Source organism: Nymphalis io, chromosome 15 (assembly GCF_905147045.1).
Source record: "Nymphalis io chromosome 15, ilAglIoxx1.1, whole genome shotgun sequence".
NCBI classification, from domain to species: Eukaryota; Metazoa; Arthropoda; class Insecta; order Lepidoptera; family Nymphalidae; genus Nymphalis; species Nymphalis io.
The window spans coordinates 1,908,055-1,923,494 of record NC_065902.1 but is presented as its reverse complement, the minus strand read 5'-3'; the positions used below and the strand labels follow the sequence as shown (position 1 = coordinate 1,923,494).

The 15,440-nt window shown below is 31.2% G+C and overlaps 1 protein-coding gene across 1 annotated transcript; it reads left to right on the top strand.

Moving 5' to 3' along the window:
• The first annotated feature begins 291 nt into the window (after positions 1–291).
• LOC126773588 (SWI/SNF-related matrix-associated actin-dependent regulator of chromatin subfamily A containing DEAD/H box 1 homolog) lies at positions 292–14,683 on the top strand. The gene is made up of 15 exons (XM_050494555.1): positions 292–536; positions 1,793–1,989; positions 3,136–3,440; positions 4,223–4,391; positions 4,477–4,661; positions 5,217–5,410; positions 6,085–6,220; positions 6,629–6,764; positions 7,326–7,463; positions 8,396–8,635; positions 9,016–9,243; positions 9,473–9,684; positions 10,924–11,079; positions 11,736–11,866; positions 12,135–14,683. Exons 1-15 carry the CDS (start codon positions 419–421, stop codon positions 12,209–12,211), a joined length of 2,622 nt encoding a protein of 873 aa, XP_050350512.1. The 5' UTR covers positions 292–418; the 3' UTR covers positions 12,212–14,683.
• The last annotated feature ends 757 nt before the right edge of the window (positions 14,684–15,440 follow it).

Sequence of the window (15,440 nt, the reverse complement as noted above, 5' to 3'; positions counted from 1 at the left end):
TTAAATGAAACTTGTACTGTTTAATATTTTTGCTAATAATTTGATGTTGTAAAAACTCTATTTATTTTAAGTAATTTTAATAATTATATTTTCATATGTCTTCTATAAAATTTTCTCTGTATCAATAGTGCAGAAATTTTGTTTTGTATTGGCTGGAACATAGGAAAAATAATTTTATTTCACAAAATTTAATAATCTTAAATACTATTGGTTAAAATAATCAGCTGTCATATTTCATACATTAACATTGGTTAAACATTTTTTTTTAGTCTCGCGGATAAAAATGGCCGCAGTGTTGATTTCATGCTTAAAGAGTGTGTAAGATTTAAAATTTGTAAAACTTTCGTAAAAATTACAACGTTTTAGTAAATTTCGTAATTAAGTTTCGGTGTAGATTATTGCGTTATTGTTTAATACGATGTCTGAAAGTACTAGCCCAAGTGTTTTAAGTTATCTAAGACAGTATCGGTTTCAAAGGAAACCTACCCCTGGATCCAGTGGAACCTTGACAGTAACATCGGCCCCATCGAGTAATCGTAAGTACTAACAGTAAATTAATAAAAATCTTGACTGGAATGGTGTTAAGACACGTGTGTTTGACAAGCTGTAACGAACAGTTGCGACCACGTTTATCGAAGCCTGCCTGGTCACGTTTCGAAGTTCAGGTTTTTTTTTGCCTTGCCGGTTTTAATTGTAATTTTCTTAACCATGACCTGAAAAATATTTTATACAGCCTTTAATATTATATTTTTGTACTTACACATATTTCACTTTAAACTTAAATTCAGGAACAAAAACTAAGTCTTGGGACACGAACTATCACACTTACCATTTCTTTATTAAAATTAAAGTCTTAATATCTTGGTTTTCTGTTAATTGATAAATATAAACGAACTTATATTTTTGCAATTGCATAATATATTTGTAACTACAAAATTCATATTACAAAAAACACAATAACAAAAAATCCTTGTCTAGTGTTAATGGAAAAAAATATTTATATTAAAAACAGGAAAAATACTTTAATTTCTTGTTACAAATTTAATAATAAATTTTCACCCTTTAAATTTTTAAATTAAATTTATATTTAAAGCTATAAATAAATCAGTCATGTCTTTTGTCTTGTAATATTTTATTATATTCTTATAAAATATAGTACAAAGATTTAAAAATATTATTGATTATTAAAAACAATCATTTATCTTCATTTTATTCATATAATTGTCATATTACACAAAAACAAGTGTTTACAATATTTATTTACTTTTCATATTATAATGAATCATAGTAAAATGAATCTGCTAATAACAGTTAAAACTTGGTGATCAACAATAATTATAATAAACATCAATAACAATAATATAAACATGTATTTTATTTAAGATTCTGGTTACATTGTTGTAAACATTAAATAAAAATTTTAATTATCTCTTGCCAGTATAAGTGATTTTGATTTCGTTTTTCTTATTATATTTGTGTTCCTATAATGTCCCTTATATGTATAATTTAAAATGATAAATTTTTTGGCAAAGCAATAAATAATAATGATTCAATTATTGCTTTGTTTTATAAATGCAACTAGAATATCATTTAAAGAAGTTTATAGTTATTTGGCATATAAATATAGTTAGTTATATAATATCTACTAAATATTGAAGACCAATTGGAAATAGTGACAACTCACAGTCAGTGAAACATTGGCCTTTTCTAATATGACAATTACTAAAATAAAAATAATATTATTGAGTTGTAAGTTGTGGAATGGAAACTAGTTATTATCTCTCATATTCAGAACAGCAAATAAGGATGCCTGCTCCAAACACAGCAATTAGAAATGGACCAATAGTGTACAAACGGATCAGAATACAGGACTCAGACTCTGATGATTCAGCTTCTCCAGCAAAGAAACCAATTGTGGAGTTGACCACGGCCGTTAAGGAGAGAAGGTTCAGGAACATGCTGGAAATGTTTCCTGATATATCCCCTTTGGTAAGTTGCTAGCTCAATAGATTCCCTTTAGTCCTTCAATCAAATTACACATTATTATTTATACAATTTATTGATAAGTTATTTGCACTTACAAAAAAAGAGAAGCAAATCTATATAGACAAATTTTCTTGGTATATAATTATGTTTTTATTTATGTATAACAATACTCGGTCCATTAGTTATTAACTTTTTGACAGACAGTTACTGCAGCAATTTAACTTTTTAATTGTTGATTTATTATTGACACCTTAATTGGTATTTAGCAGCCATTATAGATTTTTCTGTTATATAAAATTTTCTTTTATTTTGTTGGCTATTTCGTTATTAAATTGTAACTTCGTCAAAACAAAAAAAAAATTGTAACTTCGTTAAATTCTAATATCGCGGGTTTTTATAGAAAATAATAGTATTACAATAAAGTATAGACTTGTTTGTTATATCAAAGTTCAATGTTGGAAGACTAAGAATAAGAAACATATGATGATAATTTTATATTAATTTTATATTATAGAATTACATTTGTCATGTAATCTCTTAAAATATTTCAATTAATAGATAGCAGTGGTAGTTAAATTATAACAAAATATTGTCCTGGCTTTGTTAACTCGCATAAAACCATATTAACTTAAAAAGAGGCACTTAGTTTAATATCACAGGCAGATACCGTTTTATAGATACATATTTACTGTAGTAAAACTTGTAAATGAGCCATTGACTTATTTTCGAAATATATAGGAAGGTTGTTTAATTAATATATTTTATTGCGCGGATGTAAAGGCTTTTCCTATACTTGTTTACCTATGTGTAAAATGATTATTTTCGAATGATTATTAGTTTGAATACATTTAATGCCGTCACTAAGAGCCATAGAAAGTAACTGTAAAGCCTTATAAATGTAAGGAAGAAAAATATTCTTTTTTTTTTAAATTGAAACTTTTACGTTAGTTAGTTTACATATTTATAAATTTTTTATTTCGTATTTTAATATTACAATTGTCAATTTTATACGTAAAAAAAGTTTAATACGTAAATTGGAATAGTTACGTTCTACGGCAGATGTCAAATAGTGAATAACCAAATGGTTAGAGCATATTTATCTTTTTTATTCTATACAGTCAGTAGTTGTGACCATGTGAAATGTTACAGTTCGTCAAAAATACTTTGGTTAAACATGGTTGGAATGAAGAAAGATCACGTGATGAGCTTTTAAAGCATGACCCTGAAAGTGATGACAAGGCCTCACCTTCCACCTTCTTCGCATCCCGGCCAGGCTTCTCAGGGCAATTGCCTAAATCTAATGGAATGGGGGTAGTCAGAGTGACAAGTGGACCTAGTGTAGTTGTTAGAAAGTCCTTAGCTGGTAAGGGTGGAAGGGCTCGGAGAGGGAGCAGTGGTAGTGAGGATGACGATTATGGAGTCAGAAAAGGAAAGGACGACAGAGTTTATGATAGGTATGATTCGTATTTTTTTTATATAAAATTGAATGAGCCACCGGATGGTAAATGGTCATCACTGCACATAGACATTGGCACTGTAAGAAATATTAACCATTCCTTAGATCGCTAATGCGCCACCAACCTTGGGAACTAAGATGCTATGTTCCTCCTGTGCCTGTAGTTACAGTGTCTCACTCACCCTTTAAACCGGAACGCAACAAATACTAAATATTGCTGCCTGGCGTCAGAATATCTGATGAGTGAGTCGTACCTATCCGGTTCGAGATTGCAATAAGCTGAACCACTAAGTGAATAATAGTTAATTTGATTCTGTTCATTTTATTAATTTCATATAAATTATAAAAAAATTATAATTAAAAAATAATGCTGTACATTTTTATTTGATTCTTGTTGTTCCTTCCACTAGAGATACAATGAAATCTTTATTAAGGAATGACAATTATTATATTAAAATCATAAATGTAAATACTTGTTTGAAAATACATTTTCATCTTCTTTTGCAATTGACATTGGTATTAATTTAAAACATCAACATTTCTAAACTTGCATCATAGCATCAATGCTATGTGATGTGTTTCTGTCAATCATATTGAAATGATCAACAAAAATTTATAAACCCATAGGATTGAGTATAATTAGTGATGAGTTCTGTTTTGAACAGCCTAAGGAATATATACAATGGTTATTTGAATAGTATTTTTTTTAAGAAATCAATCAAGTATGTAATTATTTATGTCTGGCCTCAAAACTTATGTTTCTTAATTTTTCTATTTCAGTGATGATTCAGACAACGAAATAACTGATGATCTCGTGGGCGATAAGAGAAAAGTATTCGAATTCCTAAACACAAGCAACATGAATGAACTCTCATTGCTCAGTGGCTGTTCACAGAAAAAAGCGGAGGCCATCATAGCACAGAGACCTTTCAAGGGATGGCTTGATATGGTAAGACGTGAAAATTGAAGTTGGATGAATCGATTTTGATACTTGATTTTAGAGTTATAAAATGTGAATATAATTTTGTGTCCAGGTAGAGAAGTTCAATAACAACAAGATGCTGAGCACGGATTTATTGAATTCAACACAAGAGCTCCTCTGTACCAGAAACAACATACAGAGGTTGATGAAAAAGTGCGTCGGTCTCGCTCAGCAGCTGGAGTCTGCTGTGGCTGCTGGAGCGGGCCGGTTGAAGCAGCCGACCACTTTAGATTCAAGGTAACAAATTTGTTTAAAATATATATATTGTATTTTCTTTTATGTTAAGTGATCGTGTATCGCTTGATATAGTGAGCGAGACAAGAAGCCTTGACGGCGATACACTTCCGGATATAACGGTTTCAGAATTTTTTCTCCTAAGCTTTCGTATCCTGTGTTTATAATGTGACGAGCCGGTTGGCGTGGTTCGTAGATTAGACCTGCCTTTCACGCCGAAGGTTGTGGGTTCGATTCCCACGCAGGACAGATATTTGTGTGCATGAACATGTCTGTTCGTTCTGAGTCTGGGTGTAATTATCTATATAAGTATGTATTTGCAAAAGAAAAGTAGTATATTAGTTGTCTGGTTTCCATAGTACAAGCTCTGCTTAGTTTGGGATCAGATGGCCGTGTGTGAATAATGCCCCAAGATGTTATTATTATTATAATGTTTATATTTGAGCATAAGTTTCGTTTCAAAGGACTATGTTATCCAAATAAAAATATTAAAATCGGACTATACAAATATAGATTTATTATACCAACGAAATTTAAAAAAACCTATTTATTTTTCAGTTTAAAATTAGCACCATACCAGCTAGTAGGACTCAACTGGTTAGCGGTGCTGCACAAGCAAGGAGTGTCCGGTATTCTTGCGGATGAAATGGGCTTAGGGAAAACCGTCCAGGTGATCGCTTTCCTTGCACACTTGAAAGAGACAGGACAAGCCAGGGGAACACATTTGGTCGTCGTACCAGCTTCCACACTAGGTGAGTCATTAGTTTTTTTTAAATTGCTGTTAAAATAATAGTGCCCATATATATATATTGTAAGAAATATTTCTTATACCGTCAACGCCAACGAATGCTAACTATGTATTCTAAGATGCATTCCGCTTAATACTTAGCATTGTTGAGTTCCAGTTTGAAGGATGAGTGAGCCAGTGTAAGTACAGGCACAAGGGATATAACATCTTAATTCCCAAAGTTGGAGGCGCATTGACATTGTAATTGTAAAAAAGCCGAGATGGCCTAGTGGTTAGAACGCGTGAATCTTAACCGAGGATCGTGGGTTCATCCCGGCAAGCACCACTGAATTTTCATGTGCTTAATTTGTGTTTATAATTTATCTCGTCAAGCATGACGATGAAGGAAAACATCGTGAGGAAACCTGCATGTATCGAATTTCACTGAAATTCTTCCACATGTGTATTCCACCAAACCGCATTGGAGCAGCGTGGTGGAATAAGCTCCAAACCTTCTCCTCAAAAGGGAGAGGAGGCTAGCCCAACAGTGGGACATTAACAGGCTGTTACTGTGACATTGTAAACGTAAGGAACTGTTAATATTTCTTACAGTGCCGATTTCCATGAGTGGTATGCCCAAGGCACTCGTTCGCTTACCTATATTATATAAAAAAATAATCAAAATAATTAATGTTATAGATAATTGGAGTAGTGAGTTGGCCCGCTGGTGTCCGTCGCTACGTGTTAGCAAGTATTACGGTAACCCAGAGGAGAGGCGACTGCTTCGCATTGAATATTCGCGGGGATTAGATCAAATTGACATCGTTCTTACAACGTAAGGATTTTATTATAAATATTTTATAATTCATATAATTTAAAATATAGTAAAAATTCTGCTTTAAACAAGTTAATCATTAAACTTTAATTTGATTATATATTTATTAATGGTTTTCTTTTTATTAGATTGACATATCATTTAATTATAATTTTTTAAACAAATCTACATTTTTATTTCTAGATAGTATCGTTATTAACTCATTTCGGATGTAGCCATTTCTTTAATTATAAAATTATATATAATACCAAAAACGCAATTTTTACTGTTTGTTTATTATCCATTATATAGATTATATTGGTTTTGAATTTTTTTTAATCATCCTTTAATAACCTTATTGATAATATGTTGTTGAAATAATAATAATTTGAAAAGTAATTGGTTACTCAATGAAACTCATTTACATAGTTATACAATGGTGAGCAGCTGTCCCGAAGAACGCAAGATGTTCCGTATAACGCCGATGCACTATGTCATATATGACGAAGCGCATATGCTTAAAAATATGTCAACTCAAAGATATGACAACTTATTAAAAATAAAGGTAAATTACACTCGGTATTTACTTAGATAGTTTAGTGTATTTTTTTTTATAGTATAGGAAGGCGGACGAGCATATGGGCTGCCCTGATGGTAAGTGGTCACCAACGTCCTTAGACATTGGCACTGTAAGAAATGTTAACCATCGCTTACATCGCCTAAAGGACCTAAGATTGTATTTACTGTACTATTGCCTGTAATTACATTGGCTTACCCTTCAAACCAGAACACAACAATACCAAGTACTGCTGTTTTGCGGTAGAATATCTGATGAATGGGTGGTACCTACCCAGGTGAGCTTGCACAAAGCCCTAACATCAGTAATTTGTAGTGTTCGTGAAAAACGTTTTAAAACAGATTTTAGAGATAAATATTAATATTTTGTAAACACTGTTGATAAACACTTGAAAATAAAAAAAGGTTCTAGTAGGCTTAAATAATCTAATAATTATTTTAATGCTTGACAATAAGGACACAATATATATTAAGATGAATAATATAAAACAGTTATCGTTTTATCATTTATTATTAAAAAATATGCTTACGGTCTGTATTATAATTTCAGTCCAAACACCGCCTGCTACTAACGGGGACACCTTTACAAAACAACTTAGTCGAGTTGATGTCACTTCTATGCTTTGTGATGCCACACATGTTCTCTGGTAAAACTGATGATTTGAAGAGCTTGTTCCAAAAGAATGCGGTAAGTTATTATCGTCAGCAAATATATTGCATGAACTCATGAACATAACATTACATAGTTAATAACAATTAACCTTGTACATGAAATTATTATTATTTTTCATTATAATTATTTTCCAACTATAAATAATAGTGTATACACGATACATATTGTTTTGAGTCGAATTAAAATCTGTTTTTAACATACCATTTTACACCAACAGACCGATCCATCTTAATTTTGCAAAGATAAGCTATATATATTAATCAGACATTATGTATATATTTTATACAAATATCAGAAGTAAATATAATATATTGCTGTATGTTACTACACTAAGCTATTCCCCTGTACCTGGTTTTTAACCATTAATTTTTACTGGAGTTAGAGCTTTCTGCAAGCTCATCTAGGTAGGTACCACTCACTCATCAGATATTCTACCGCAAAATAGCAGTACTTGATATTGTTGTGTGCCGGTTTGATGGGTGAGTGAGCCAATGTAATTACAGGCACTTGTGCCTGTAATTACATTGGCCACCCTTATGTCCCAAGGGACATAAGGGTGGCGCATTGGTGATGTAAGCGATGGTTAATATGTCTTACAACGCTAATGTCTATGGGTGTTGGTGACCACTAACCATCAGGTGGCCCATATGCTTGTCCGCCTTTCTATTCTATAAAAAAAAAAAAATTGAAAGGCAGGTGCTAGGAACCCTATCCTTTTTTGTACTTCTATACAACACCTATCCAAGGTTCGTGATAAACAGTTGAGTAGTTAAGCCGTGAAAACGTAACAAACAAACAAACTTACTTTCGCATTTGTAATATTAGTAAGGTTTCATTTCTTTTTAAATAATAGAAAACAAACATTTAATAATAAGAAATGGATAGTGTCTCTCTATTGTATATAGATCTCTCTGTTAATATAAATATTATTTCTCATTAAATTTCAGAAAGCAAAAACCACAAAGAAAACAAATGGTAACACAGATGATGACGTGCCAGCCTTTGAACAGAGCCAGATAACACAGGCCAAGCGTATTATGAAGCCTTTCGTACTAAGGAGGTTGAAACGTGATGTACTACAGGACCTGCCAAAAAAAACCAACCATACAGAGCTGTGTCCCATGTCCGAGAAACAGCAGAGGCAGTATAAGGAACTCATTGCCGGATTCTCTGCAAAGGATGGCACAGTTCGTATTTATTATACTTTAAAAAAAAAAACTTAAACAGTATTGTCTATGCTGTTAACCATTGAGGAGTTTCATCGTCTGGAGCTAATCCTGTGTGTAAATCAGGTTGTGCTTAGCATAAAATAGCATTGTCATTTAACCAAACCAAAATGTTAAATTTAATTTTTCTCCAAAGGGTAACAAGCACTGAGCTTCTAATTTAGCTCACAAGATTTGATTCATTTGATTTGATTTATACTATTTATAGTAACCATCAAAGATTTTTGGATATGTTAAGCTTGCCTAAACCTTTTAATGTAATAGAAATAGAATATCTGTGAGCAAAACTTTCGGCCCACTAGTATCCACGAAAATAATAATATGTTATGACCTATCAACAGATACACGCAACGACCGAGCAGAGCGGTATATCGATGATGATGGACATGCGCAAGCTGGCCAACCACCCGCTGCTGCTGCGCTTCCACTACGACGCGGCCGTCACGCGCAAGATGGCGGCGCGCCTGGCACGCGACCCCGCGCACAAGGAGAAGAACGAGCAGTACGTGTTTGAGGACCTCATGTGCATGTCCGACTTCCAGATGCACCAACTCACCCAGCAGTATTCGGTGAGATGACATTCTTTTATTAAAGTTTCAATTATATCACACAATGGTGGCCATCCCATCGGATTATGTTAACAGTACTATAATATCTTAGTCAGCTAGTTTCCGTTGATAATTTATTCTATGTAATTGCCTTTACATGCTAATAATTTACATTAAAACAGACATATAAGAGATAGATATTTGTGTGAATATTTCATGTTATTAAAATTTTATTTTATTCAAATTTCAGTGTATTAGATCATTCTCGGTGCCAGATCATTTGATAGAAGATTCTGGTAAATTCCTTAAATTGGATGAGATGTTGCCCAAGCTTAAAGAGGAAGGTCACCGTGTCCTAATCTTCAGCCAGTTTACAATGATGCTGGACATCATCGAACCATACCTCAGACTACGTAACTACCGCTATTTAAGGCTAGACGGCAGTACTGCTGTTAATGAAAGGTGGGTAATATCCTAGATGATAACCGACTCAGTATAAAATTGATGGAGCTGTCATATTTATTTATTTATTAATGTGTTAATATATTTTTAATTTTGAGCAAGTTATTGACTATCATACATACGTATGATATCATAGTAGAAACTATGGCATTTGACAACATGAATTATTATTTCTGTTTTAAATATAGTTTTGAGTCATTTTTTTTAAATAAGTGTAATTATAACATATCTCATATACCTGTATGCCCCAGATGTAGTAGACCAATGAGCTGTGACTGATATATTGTGTCATTCTGCATGTGAAACATTGAACTTTGTTGTCCTGGGCCCCTGCAGACGGAAAAATAGGCCATCTGATGTTAAATGGTCATCACAAGCAAGAGACATTGGCATTTGAAGAAATATTAACCATCACCAATTGACCACAACCATGGCAACTAAGAGCTTAATGTCTGTCTTGTCTGTAGTTACACTTAGAAACTGTATCACGGCGAGTGCTCTGAGGAATTATTCTCTCTAATTCCTGCTTCCCCCTTCCTTCTTTAGTCCACGCGAGCTGGTTCTCGATGTCACCGCCTAACTGTGACATCAATTCCATCGCGAACAAAGAAATTTGGCAACTCCTTTCTTTGTCGCACTTCCAAAAAAATTGAATTCCTTACCAGCTCACGTGTTCCCCTCCTCTTACAACCCGGGTTCCTTCAAACGAGGCGTGAAGAGGCATCTTGCGGGCCGGCAAGGCGAAGGCGGCTAGTGCAGAACGTTTTTCCCGTCTGTACTGGCCGTCGCGTTTGGACTCTACTACCACTTACCATCAGGTGGAGTAGATTCTCAAGATAAGACAGTAGTCATTTGTCCTCCCGCCGAATATAAAAAAAAAAAAAACTTGATTACTTACCTTCAAACCAGAACACAACAAAACCAAGTGCTGCTGTTTTGCAGTAGTATATCTGATGAGTGGGTGTTATCTACCCAGATGAGCTTACACAAATCCCTACCAGCAAGTAAATAAATATATTGAATTTTAATCTTTGTGTACATGGAATTTAGGGCACTATATATTAATGGTTGATAATGAAATTGTTTTCTACGATTATAAGTAGAAGAAACTTAATCTTGTTTTCCATAATTTGATTTAATTTGAAATGTCACATATACTTTTTTTTAGGTTAGGTATTTCGTTTCATCAAAATCTATGCATGATGATTGAATTAATTTGCTACTTCTGCTCGGTTACAGACAAGATCTAATTGATCGGTATAACAATGAGGACATATTTGTGTTCCTGTTGTCTACAAAAGCAGGAGGTCTTGGAATAAATCTAACGGCTGCAGATACTGTGATCATTCATGATATTGATTTCAACCCTTATAATGACAAACAGGCTGAGGACAGGTAAATGTTACGTTTTAAATAAAATTATTATTGGTACTATGGAATTTTGCTAGCTTTTATTTAACTTCAACTGTAAGTATGTGTGGGTCCAATCTTGCATTTGATTTGCAACAAGTCCTATCAAACTGATTCAGTTGAAATTTCAGGACTCATTTTGTCGCTGGTAAATTGGTGATAATAAAATTGATATGTTACATAAAAGCTTAAACATTAGCATTACATAAAAGCTACATTAAATAAAAGGTTGTATTTAGTAAAAAAAATTCAAACAACATGTCAGTATTTTTTTATTCAAAACGTAAAAAGCTTTTTTTAATACCAAGATTTATAATACCAAGAACCATATCATAAATAACTATGTTTATACATAGTATAATTGTTCATTAAAAGAATATTACATCATAAAATAAAACATATTCTTCTAAATTCCGATTTCTCTCGAATGAATATTGAAATTCTAATGAATATTTTATTTGATTTGATTTAAGAGAATTTTTGCTTGAATATGTATTGTGTATTGTCTACTTTGATGATCTAGTAAGCGAGGCTTTATTCAAGGACCTCGATGTTGACACTTAGAGAATGCTACTAATTGTCATAAATTTTAATATAGTTTCGATTAAAAATTATAAACAAATTTATTTAATCTGTTCCAGATGTCACAGAATGGGTCAAACTCGTCCTGTAACGATCTACCGTTTGTTAAGTGCTGGGACAATTGAAGAGGGCATTTATCAAGTGGCACAAGAGAAGCTGAACCTTGAGAAACATGTTACGGGCGCTGATGGTGTGTATTAATTGTCTTTTTTATTTTTCTAAAGAAATATTGTTTTGCGAAAGGTATAGAAATAACTTTTTAACAATATTAAATGTATGTTAAAACCTTATAATAAATTTCACAAGTGCTAAAAACATTATTTAACCCAGAGTATAAAACTTACATGATGCAAAAAGGTTTCACTTTAATTGTTTAATCCAGTAGACCAACAAGATAGTGAACTTGTTATTATGATTATTAAGAATATCGTTATATATTTTTTGTTTTTTTTTTACAGAAAATGAAGGAACTGAGCAGAAAAATGTAGTGCGTCTATTGTCAGCAGCCTTAGGATTGACTTCACCGAACAAATGATTGTTAGCGAATGATGTAATTGTCATAGACTAGTGAAATGACACTGACCGTCGTATGAAAGTGACTTAAAAAAGTGCTATGAACCTGAAACAATAGTGTATCGTAATATATTGTGTAGAAGAACAAAACAAATACCTAAGTGATTGTGTACAAAGTGAAAGAGGTTAAGTCATTCCCATTTGTTGAGATGTTAACTTTGAATGATACTGTATTTATTCTTTATCTATTGTCATATAGAAACAAAAAAAAAATTTTAGTTCAACATTATGAGGCATTTTGTTAAATTTTATCCAAAAAAGAACAAAGTTATTTTTCCGAGTTATTTTTTATGACCAATTGAAATATTTCGTAATGGATTTGTCAGTTAACCCGTGCAACTTATAAATCTATGGTTAAATGAATAATTGTATAGTAATTATTATATTTACTATAACTATGAAATTTATCTTTGCACAAAATTTCGAAAAAAGGCCTTGATCTGTGACATAACTTTTTTGGGTTTCTATCAGACAATAGTGTAACATGAAACAGGATATATTTATTAAGTGATTGCTATGTGATTGGGTAAAAAATATCCACACCATATAGGACTAAAGAAATTTTTGGATAATAAAATGAGTGGGAGCAAGATTATTCATATTATATGTTCTGATGCTTAAATTATTAATTAATTGGTTAAGTATATTAAACTGCTGTTAATTTTAAATTAAAATAAAACTAAGTTTTGAAAAAAAAAAACCCTTTCAATTGTCTCGATTTGTAATTGTAAGTAAGAAAAGATCTTGTAATTCCTTTTACATATTGCTTGTGAAGTGGTAAGCGATTCTATAGGAGCTCAAGCTTACAGCAGACGAATCACATTTGGCGCAGGCCAGTGTTGCCCCTAACCTCTTATTCGATCCAAGGCTGAGCTTGCATTGTTATGCAGCACAATAAGTTGACATGTTCATGTGTGTATAAATTGAAAACTATAAATGGCTCAGGGTAGAGAGTTGCAGTAGATGTATGTTGTTGCGTTTTCGTAGGATTAATGAATCAGTGTAATTATAGAGGGAACGTAACATGATTTTCATATATTTTAAATTAATATTAGTATGTTTTTAATATTGAAATTATAAATTCATATTATTTAATGCAATATATAGTTGATAAATGAATCTATAATTAAATGAAAACTGGGTACTTAGAAAAGTGAGTGGCTTCGGATTTCTGGACCTCAAATAAAAAAGTGCCTAGGGGCTTAGGATATTTGATTTAGCTCTCAATAATAAAAATACTTTTAAAATCTCTTGCTAATTCACAAGCAAATGTATTAAAATAATTTATAAAATAGTTAAACCTCAAATGACTTTGGTCTGTAATTAATTGGAAATTGTCTCTAAGCTAAATTAATTTGATCTAGAATATAATAAAGGAGCTGTATAAATGTTATCAATGTTTACTTTCCAACCACACTGCCTTTTCAAAATATACACGGAGACTGTCATATATATGTAAACTATATTCTAAATATGTATATTAAAAACATGAAATAAAATAAAACGAATTAAAAATATGACTACGCATTATTTATAAGATAATAAACTAGTATTAATTAAAACTAGACTAACGAGTTGAGATTTTCATAAAAAACTTTAATTTAAAAATACTATATAAAAGTATCATTCATTATTCAGAACTGATTTGTAGAACAAAAATATTTCCATTTTGCCCTTGTATAAATACATGTTTATATATTCGTAAGCTTTTCCTGAGTAGTTTTATTTTAAATACGCTACCATATACGGTAGCAAATTGCTTGCGTGCGACTTAACCGTACGTTTAGAAACAATAGTATGTTGGGTAATACTATTTGTATTACATAGACCATTTCGCGGCTTCGTTACTTTGTCTGTCTCAGGTTTTGTAGTAACGTTCTCAATATATTTTCGATTTGATCATTTTGTCTCATACATTATTTTTATGAATACTAGAAACCGTTACATATTAAGGTTATGATCAAATTATTCTATATCCATATCAGTATTTATTTAAATGGTGTTTCGCAAATATAATGTGCTTCATTCATGTTTAAAGGCAACATGCGTGCAGTCACGAAGGTAGATTGTACGCACGTTGTATCCTCAATACGTACTTGTAATAACTTATTTTAAATTCTTCATATATAATAATTAAGATATATAATACTGCTATATATGTGATATGGCAATCGCAAGTTATGCCTCTTAGCTGTATAATATAGACAAATATGTAGCCATAGAACTCGAATTGCTTGTAAATATTAAAATATATATATATTATTACAATAAAAGTAGAAATAAAATTGTAACTGATTTTGGAATTTAACATTTAATAATTAATAAATAATTCTTGTATAACGTAACAGCTTAAATGGATTGTATTGTTTAATATATACATATATGTAAATTGGTGTATGTTATGTAAATCTAAAATATTTATAAGATAAAGTATTAAGAACTTTAATATTACAGCTCGGCGAGAAAATATTACTGTCAGATCATTTTGTGCTTTTGCTTTTCGAATAAAATTGAAAAAAAAATCTTTATTACAGAAACATATTTAAACTAATTTAAAAAAATATATTATTTTCATTACCTATTACAAACGCTAAGTTAAATGAGAAAAAATTGCGATTGTCAATTATAATTAATGAAATAATTATTTTAGTTTAACAGTTCAAATAGTTTATTCATTATAACTGCATGACAAAGATTTAAATTATTATAATTAATTTATATTTATTTTTAAACATTAATTAATCAGATATTTTTTAAGAATAATAAATAAAAAATTAATTATTTAATTAAAAATTTCAGTTTTTAATAATAATTTACTTTAAAAATTGAAGTGAACTTGAACAAAAATAGACTTGTATGTGTATCTTCACTCATGACACAGAAATCTTTATTTGTACCTCGTTTGTCTATATACCTAAATACCTGTATTTTCTTTAAGAACTTTTTTAATCCATGTTCGCATATGGCATATGTTGTATTATATTCGAATTATCAGTGATGTTTGCCACTTTTTTGAAGTAATGTAAGTTTTATTATAAGTTTTTCTTTTTCATTTAAATAAACTGTCAATAAAATTTTATATATAAGTATTTGTATAGTAGTACTCGTGTTATTGGGATATCTAAATTTAATTATTGTAAATTTATGAGATGCTGACAACATTTTTGAGTTCACAATAAAAAAAAAACGCA